Source organism: Phalaenopsis equestris, unplaced genomic scaffold (genome assembly GCF_001263595.1).
Source record: "Phalaenopsis equestris unplaced genomic scaffold, ASM126359v1 Scaffold000203, whole genome shotgun sequence".
NCBI lineage: Eukaryota > Viridiplantae > Streptophyta > Magnoliopsida > Asparagales > Orchidaceae > Phalaenopsis > Phalaenopsis equestris.
In genome coordinates, this window is record NW_018164645.1 from 2,573,066 (window position 1) to 2,582,371 (window position 9,306).

General features: G+C 34.5%; 1 protein-coding gene across 1 annotated transcript in view; it reads right to left on the reverse strand.

The window, feature by feature from the left end:
- LOC110022972 (mucin-5AC-like) overlaps positions 1 to 6,629 on the reverse strand; it is a 16,115-nt gene extending 9,486 nt beyond the window's left edge. The window contains exons 1-4 of the mRNA XM_020722149.1: positions 6,183 to 6,629; positions 972 to 1,207; positions 679 to 894; positions 2 to 581 (exon numbers count right to left, since the gene is read on the reverse strand). Coding sequence (XP_020577808.1) covers positions 2 to 581; positions 679 to 894; positions 972 to 1,178 — 1,003 coding nt within the window. The 5' untranslated portion in view covers positions 1,179 to 1,207; positions 6,183 to 6,629. The remainder of the gene's footprint in view (position 1; positions 582 to 678; positions 895 to 971; positions 1,208 to 6,182) is intronic.
- Between the last annotated feature and the right edge of the window lie 2,677 nt (positions 6,630 to 9,306).

Sequence of the window (9,306 nt, forward strand, 5' to 3'; positions counted from 1 at the left end):
TGGGGCTGGGGCTGGGGCTGGGGAACCTGTTGTTGCTGGGGATGAAGCTGGGTAACTTGGGCCTGGGATTGTGCTTGAGGTAGAGTATGCGGCTGTGGAAGAGGCTGAACATGTGATTGGGACTGCACATATGGCTGAGCCAGTGGCTGACCTTGAATTACCTGTTGTGGAGCAACCTGCATATGAGTTTGTAGGTACTGCTGATACTGGCCATACTGTTGGTATTGCTGCTGATATGGGTCATATCCAGGATATTGCTGATAATATTGTTGATATTGAAGCTGTTGTTGGCGATACCACTGCTCTGCTGTAGGAGCTTGCATGCCAGCTTGCGGGTAAGCAACAGTTAATGCTTGGTTTTGAGCCTGAACATTGGCAGCTGTAGCAACAGCAGGGGCAGCTGACATTGATAATGTTGTCCCAGCAGCTGAAGTAGATGGGACTGTTGTCACAGCAGCTGTAGAAGATGTTGCTGTCACAGCCGAAGCGGCAGCAGAGGAATCCTGTGTGACATCTTGGTTTGATGCAGGCAAGGCATGAGCCTGAGCATTCTCTACTTGTTGCCCTTGAGGCTGCAAGCCCTGAAGAAAAGCAGTACCATTTATCAGAAATACAAGGGAAGCGCAAATGAAAAGCAATCAAGGCTACTTCAGCAGAAAATTTACATAATTCACTTACCGGGCATGTTTGAGCATGCTCTTGAACTTGACGATGTACAATTTGAGTTCCACATCTATTGCAGACAACAGGAGAATTTCCATAACTACATCCAGCACAGTGATTAATGCAATCAGACAGTGTCCCCTGCCACTGGCACCCACTTCTATGATAGAGACAATAAACTTGAACTTTGCCTATCGTCTCAGCAAGTGACTTGTTTGATTCTAAGAGAGGCTACAGAACCCAAACTCGCTCAATTAGATAAAGTAAAGCTGAATGCCAAAGTCTATAAAATTACAATTAAAACAGACCTTAGAGTCCGCTTCAGTAACCAAGTAGCCATCATATGGGCAAGCATGCGTTGTAGCAACAACATAGGCCAAGCAGGGCTTGCAATAGAGATGAGTGCACTGTGACTGAAGAGCTTCATTCGGAAAAATTAGAGTGCGACATACAGGACAGAAATATTCACCAGGTAAAGACTGTATATTCAATATGCATTCATTATCAAACCCCATTTTGGGTTCCAAGCTCGTGTAGAAGTTATCTAAACAAGGAGAAAAGGAATCAAAAAAAATTAAATCCTTCGGGGTAAACAAAAAAAAAATAATTAGCATGAAAGACAGAAGAAGAATAAAAATATAAAAAAATAGATTTAATTTATACAAATACAGGCATAAAAAGCATGCATGCCATCTTCAACTAGTTCAACATCCTAAAGAAACCAGCCATATAATTTAATGTGGTAAACAAAGCCATTGCCAATTCGGTCTTGTAACAAATTATATGCCATCTAAAACAAGCATCAGCATAAAAAACAGACAACAACAACAAACAAGCCTTTATCCCACAAAGTGGGGTCAGCTACATGAATCCTCTTTCTCCATCATGTCTTGTAAAGCGTCATATTTGCATTCAGCATTAATAAAATAAGATCATTTTTTATACAACATGCCCAAGTTTTTTTTGGGTCTACCACTACTTTTCTTAACATAAATCGGATCTAAAACATTTACTCTCCTGACCAGATCATCACATAGTTAAATTTTAACCTAACAAAACCATCTAAGACGGCTCTTGCTAATCTTGTCTGCCACTGGAACTAATCCAAGCCTTTCACGGATACATTCGTTTCGTATTTTGTCTCTAAGTGTCAAGCCATTGATCCACCAAACCATCCTCAACTTTGCAGCACAACTTAAATTTATGCTTCTCTTTTAAAGGTCGACTTTTTGCACCATAAAGCATTGCAAGACTCGCTACCATCTTATAAAATTTTCTTTTAAGTCTATGTGGTACTTTTCTATCACACAATGGTCCTGAAGCATTCCTCCGCTTCAACCATTCAACTTGAATTCTACTAATAACTCCCCATCTCATATGGCCATTACTTTGAACAATAGACCAGGGATATCTAACATGTTCACACCTTATAATGATTTGACCACCCATTGTTACAACTCTGTCACTAGATCTATCAATGCTAAAATTAATTTACAAGAATTCAGTTTTAGATCTACTCAAATGAGAGCCTTTAGACTCTAATGTGGACCTACATAATTCATTTTTTTCCGATCTCATTCTCTAGTCTTATCCACATGAAGGATATCATTAGCGAAAAACATACGCCAAAGTACATCCTCCTGTATATGTCCAATAAGAGAATCCAAAACTAAAGCAAAATGAGATGGGCTTAAAGTCCATCCCTGATGTAATCCAAATGAAATAGGAAAATACTTGGTCAATCGACCTTCTGTTCGAACACACAAGTAACAATTCTAGTATACATATCTTAAATGATTTTAATATAAGCCATATCAACACCTTTCTTTTCTAGAACTCTTCAAAAAACCTCTTTTAGAACACTATCATCACTTTTCCTAAATCAATAATAATCATATGTAGATCCTCCTTACTCTCACTGTACTTCTCCAATAAATGTATAGCTTCCATAGTAGACTTGTCCGGCATAAATCCAAACTGATTATCAGAAATCTTTGTATCACATCTTAATCTATGTTCAATTATTCTCTCCCGTAATTACAATGTATGGCACATTAACTTAATTCCACTATCATTTCACACTCTTGTGCATCATCTTTATACTTAAAAAGGGGACCAAAATACTCTTCCTTCACTCCTCAGGCATCTTTTTAGTTTTTAAAATAATATTAAAATATTGAGTATGCCAAGAAACTTCTTAATCTCCTAAATATTTTCAACTTTCTATTGAGATATCATCAAGTCCTATTGATTTTCATTGAAGCCTCGACTTGTTTTTTTACTAATGTGATGATAGAAATAAAAAATCTTATAATTATTAATAATATTAAAGTCAAAAAGGTTATTGTAGTTTCAAAACTTCTTGAAAAGATTATCAAAATATCTTACCCAGCTAAGTTGAATATCTTCCTCCGAGAAAAATATTTTTTTTATTTCCTCTTCAATACATTTGAATAAAATATTTACTTTTAGTTTCTCTTAGTTTGGCTAGTTTATACATGTATTGTTCATCCTCTATAGTATAAAATCTATTATAAAGATCACTAAAAGCTGAATTCTTAGCCTCACAAATTGTTCTCTCGGACTCCTTACGGACCACCTTATATTTTTCTCAGTTATCTATGGTTTTACATTTAAACCATTTTTTATAACAAAACTTCTTATATTTTATCATTTTTTATGCATTATTATTTCACCACTAACTATTTTTATTTATAAAAAATTTTCCTTTTGATCCTCAAAGTACATCTTTTGACGCTTGTTTAATAATGCTTATTACTTTATCCCAAATATAATTGGTTTCTTTATTAACATCTCAAATCTTGAAATCTTAAAATTTAATCATAAAAATAATTTTATTTTGGGTTTTTACATGCTTTAATCTAATTCTATGACAATGTTCCATTATATTTTTATATTTCAACTCCTCGTCTAAAAATTCAGAACTAATAATTGATAGGGATGGTTGAGTTAGGTATTCGACAACCAACATAAGACTTTTGTCGAAAAAATCGTCGACAAAAGATGAACATCTAAAAATAAATGGAATGTAAAGGAGGGGTTGCTAAGCAAACATAAACATCAACTTATCAAAACCACCATAATCACATCCGTATAACAAAGACCTTTGCATCACATGCAGATGACAAACTCTGCAAGCGGCACCACTGAAATAAACAACAGATTGTGTTGTAGGATTAAAACCCTAAACAAGTAGGAAGATATCCAGTCCAGGGTTTAGCTCAAAGAGACCAGCGATGGCAAGAAAAAATAACAATCACTCAAGCTTAAAGCCTTGCAGGCAAGCTTTAAAGTGATGATGAGTGATACACCTCAAGAAAATAAGGTTAGTCAAGAGTGATTCTAAATGTGATAAAACTCGAGTCAATGGTTTATATGAATAATAGAAAATAGATGGTGCCAACTGGCCCAACAATTAAGTGATGGCCCGAATGCTTGTATGTTGAGAAGTGGAGAGGTAGTTACATTAACATTAATGGATGGATAGAATTACAATAATGTCATGGAACAACATAATTGCTATTAATTTTACTTTTATTGTAGATAATTAAGCTAGATATTTGTTAAAGTGACATTAAACAAGTAAATTGCTATTACTCTTCTGCAATAAATTATTTGGATGGGTCCATTTGCTTTTTAAAGTTATCAAAATACATTTGATCCATCAGAAATAGTTACAATAAATTTCAATAAGCTACGTTTTAACAAATGCTTGTTTATTAACTTAATACCTGCTAATAAAATCATGCTTAGTTTTTATATTTATTAAAATTTTAGCCGAATAGGTTCAATTCTGAAATTTAGTTTGTAATTATTTCAAATATTTATATCAAGATAAATTTACCATTATTATAAGAAAATGTTGGCCAAGCTCATTTCTTTTGCAATAGAAAAATAATAGCAAATTACGGATTCTATGACATATTGTCAGCTCACATTAACTTGAGGATCTTTTTGCACTTCAATAAACAATAATAGGCTTACAAACTTTCTATTTCAATCAAATCCATTATCAAGAAGTTTGAATAAAATTGTATAGTGGATCAAGTAGGAGTGTGCATTATCCAGTTATAACTGAAAAATTGAACCGAATAAAATATTTCTGGATGATTTTTTTCAATTAAATTGGAGTTTAAAATATCAAAATGTTTGGATTTTGGTTATTGGATTGGTTGAAAATTCATAAAATATTGGTTAAAAAGTACATCATATACTCTAATCTATGTTCACCAGCTTGCTACAATTAAGAAAACTCATATATGCTTAGACCTTTACAATTTATTGAATTTGGGTGTATAACAGCATCATCTTTGAATGTTTTTAATCTATTATTGAATTATTATAAAGTCAAATGTCATCTGTCATGAAATATTAGAATGTTTTGTAGTTATCTTTTAAACAAATTTCTTTGTCAAATTATATAGATTTTCAGTTTTAATTATTTAGCCACATGAGGGTGATTTCATTTATGATGTCTTATAATAGATGGGTTAAATTTTGTAATATAAATATGCTCATTTTCCTTTCATGAGTTTCTTTCGAAATCATTTATTTTTTCCAAAATTAAATTAACCATAGCATTAATAGATTTTTTACCATTCTATAGGTGTGAACCATGGAATTTCAATGTTTATTCCTTCAATTAACTTCTTGAAATCTTTAACGTGCGTAATTTTACAATTTTATCAATGCTTTTAAATTTTGGAATTTTAAAATTGTTTTCATAATAAAAAGCTTTACAAACTATTTGATCCATTGCAATTAATTTTGGTTTAATCATAATCAAACAAAAAAGAAAAATGAATCAAACTACTTATTGTATGGTTTGATTGCACATTCTATTCGGTTGGTTTGGATCAATTTTTTTTAAGTCAAAAACCAATTGTTTTCATAACTTTATAATTCAAACTATTCAAATAAACCGAATGCACACCCCTAGGATCAAACACGTCCAATTTCTCTATCATCACACTTTCACTATTACATGACAAAAAAAAAAAAATACTTAGAAGAGAAATACTTAGAAGAGAATTTTATATGTTTATATGTGCATAAGGAATAAAAATTATTTTGATTCTTATATTAAGATCCTGTAAGTCTCCAAACCCAAAAAGGAGGCAGAGAACAGGATGATTGAGCTTTTTTTAAACTCTCATACGTGAAGATAACTAAAAATTTAAAGATACAGATACACAGATCCAACATACATGTCAATAAATTAAAAAAGCTATAAAGCCCAAACATAAGTGTGTATAAGTGTACACGCCTTGAGTTCTTGAAATTTTTTTGATAAAAAAAAATTCTAAGAAAAAAATAATTAAAAGTGCATGAACAATCACTCAAAACAGTCATTTCATTTAGATATATGCACATTAGATAAGTGATTTAATTCAGAGAGCACATAAACCATTCATGAGAGATAGAGATAGATGCTCATACGTGCAGAGATTTTGTAAATATACTAAATAAATCATCTGAGAGGAAGTAAACACCCTTACCCGCTTAAAAAGCGCTTCCAATGTACAGTCAGATATCGTACTTAAATAATATCATTTTTATAGAAAGTAAAGGGGACTAGGGTTTACGAGAGACAACGATAGAGAGAAGCAAGAACGTTAAAGAGATCCAGAACGTTCTTCAGCAGAAGTTGAGCCGTCGAGTTATGGAGACCTTGGAGGAAATCAGAGGACTGGTGCTGAGAGGAAAAGGGAGTGGTTAGGTCTCCTGGGGGGCGGCCAATATACTGAGACTGTTTGGTAGGGTTTAACGGGAAGATGCGAAAATCACTGGATACGAACGGCCTTCCTCCGTCCCTCGAAAAGAAAGGCGAGAGGCCAATCCGTGACTCAGACGATAGCGAAGTGGAAATGGAAGAATGATAGCGGCTTGGTTAGGGTTTGGGTTTCCGAGAGTCGAAAGCTATAAAATAACAGAACCTTGATCAAGCCGTCCATCCGGGGAAATATATTTGAATTTAGGGTTTTATACCTAAATAGCACTCAAAACATAAAAAATTAGATATTCCACACTCCAAACACTAAAATTACTTATTTCACACCAAAAATATATTCTATCTTACAAGCACTGGCACTCAGCCTCCTACCATTTGCCATCTACTTGAAATTGGTTTGTTAGCACGGCGGTGCTCTGTGATCTACCTGAAACTCCCGTTGGTGATTTCATTTTGAGGGATCGAAAGTCTAGTTGACTGGCGGTGGCGCTGCTCCTGTGAAACTATCGACGGCATCTGGTGACGCTGCCTTGGGCGAAGGTATCGACGACATCTGGCAGCGCTACTCTAAGATCTACCTGAAATCTTCACCAGTGATTTCATTCTTAAGAGCTTGCCAGCCTAGTTGGCCTCATTGTAAATGTTAATGGTGCTCTGCTCTTTAGCTTTTTTACAATAGCACTATGAACGCTTGCTTCTAGGATCCTTTTATATGTATTCCTTGTTTTCTTTTCTTCGCCATTTGTGGATTGCTCTTCATGTTCAATTTGTGTCCTTACTGAAATAATCTATGATGGAAGATGTACATTGAGAGTAAGTTTCCTTGAGTAAAATAAAATTTATCTTATATGAATCGTGATTTATTTAGATTTGTTGTTTGAGGCCCCGTTTGGGGCGGCATTCGGGCCTCAACGTGCCTTGAAGCCGTTGAAAATCAATGTTTAGGGTGGCGGTGTTATTGCGGCAAGGGGCGTTTTAAGTAAAGATTGGGTGCGGGTTTGACTCTGAGGGTCATGTTTTGTCTCTTAAATTTTACTCTGTTGCCCTTCGTGATTTGGTTTTGTTCTTCGCGTTCATTGTATGCCCTAACCTTCATCGCTGAGCTCTCGCTTCCTCTGCCCTAAACTCTTGTTCTTGTCATCTTCTTCCTTTGGTATCTCCTTTCTCTATCTTCTGTTGGTGGATTTTCACCTATTTTTTTTAAATGTTTTGTTTCCTCGTTTCTGCCCTCAGTCGCTTGATGGCTTTGTTGTGGGCTTTAGATTTTGATGTTTATGTTAGACTTTTTCTAATTTTTTACACAAGATTTTGATATTTCTTTGAGAATTTGTGAAATGGTGATGATAATTGAAGTTGTAGATCTGATGTTGGTGATGTCCATGTGGCCAGAGGGGTTGGGGATGGTGGTGATGGTTTTGGTGGTGTTGGTGATTCTGATTGTTGTGAATATCTATTGGAAGATCCCTTTGCAGGCACTAAAAATTCTGACCATCCTGGACTCTTGTTTTTTTTTTTTTTTCCTTCTTTCTTATGTTTGATTGTTGAGGGTTTTGATGAAATAGTAGATAAGATGCCACCCAAAAATTTTACCCTCATTTTTTGAGGATTTTTGGATTTCGAGTAGCTCTTCCTTTGAAGAAATAATGATTGTGGTATGAGTACATTGAATATCGAAGCTTGTTTTGGCATAAATTGAAATTGAATGCTCACAAAATGTTTTGCCCTCTTGAACTTACTTCTCACAAAATTTAACTCATATTTATAAGTTAGCTCATCATGAACGAGAAAAAATGCATGTTAGTTATATGAGGATTTGTTTTAACAATGAATCAATGCAGATTTATCCAAATAAAGGTGGACACTTAATTCAATCATTTTTTACTTTTTGATAGTATGAATCCACACAAGTGTTACGCTTGAGTTACTGTGGAGCAACTCGATTCACGTATGCATGTTACCATTTGTATCGTACTTTTTCTTAAAACTAACAAGATGAAAGCTTGTACCCGCATGTTGTTGGCATATTTAAAATATTTTGCAGACTGGCTATATTTTCCTTTCATGAGCCAATATAAACTCAAGTAGTTGTATGCCTGGTATTTGTTGGTTCAATTGTTGTTGTTTGTTATTATATGATTGTTGGTTGCTGATATTAATGAGACAAGTTTCATTATAGCTTATTTTGCACTCGATCTATTTTGCGAAACCTAGTAGAGTGCATTTTTTGTGCAATTTTTTTTACTGATCTTGGCATTGCTAAAGTTGTAACCTTATATACTCAATATTAATGCATACGACCCATTTCTCTGTATTTACATGTCCACTACTTAAATTCCTTACATCTATACCACATAAGATTTTCAAATCAAATAAAAATACTAAAAACTTTTTAAAAGTGAAATACACATTTTCATACATAACGAATGTGGCATGTGTAAAAATTGAAGTTTAGATGTACTTCAAAGCCTTTTTTTCCCTTCGCAAATTTTAAGATCAGAAAATGCTTTTGATGTTGTCATGCCCAATAGATAATATATTTTTTAATTATCTAATGTTGGGGAAGCTTATTGTGCTTTGAAATATTTTTATTGAGATAAAAAAATATTGTTATTGAGCTTGTTGTGGTTGTGGGTTGGGGTGATGGTTTTTAGTTATGGCTTAGTGTGGTGAATGTGGCTTGGGGTGAGGGTTTTGTAGCTGTGGCTCTGGCCAAAAAGTGGTGGTTTTGTCTTGGGGTGATGTTTGTGGGTTGGGGTGATGGTTTTGGGTTGTGGCTTGGGATGAGGGTTTTGGAGCTGTGTCTTGCAAAAAAAAAGTGGTTGTTGTGGCTTAGGGTGGTGATTGTGGTTTGGGGTGATGGTTTTAGGCTCTGGCTTGGGAGGAGGGGGGGG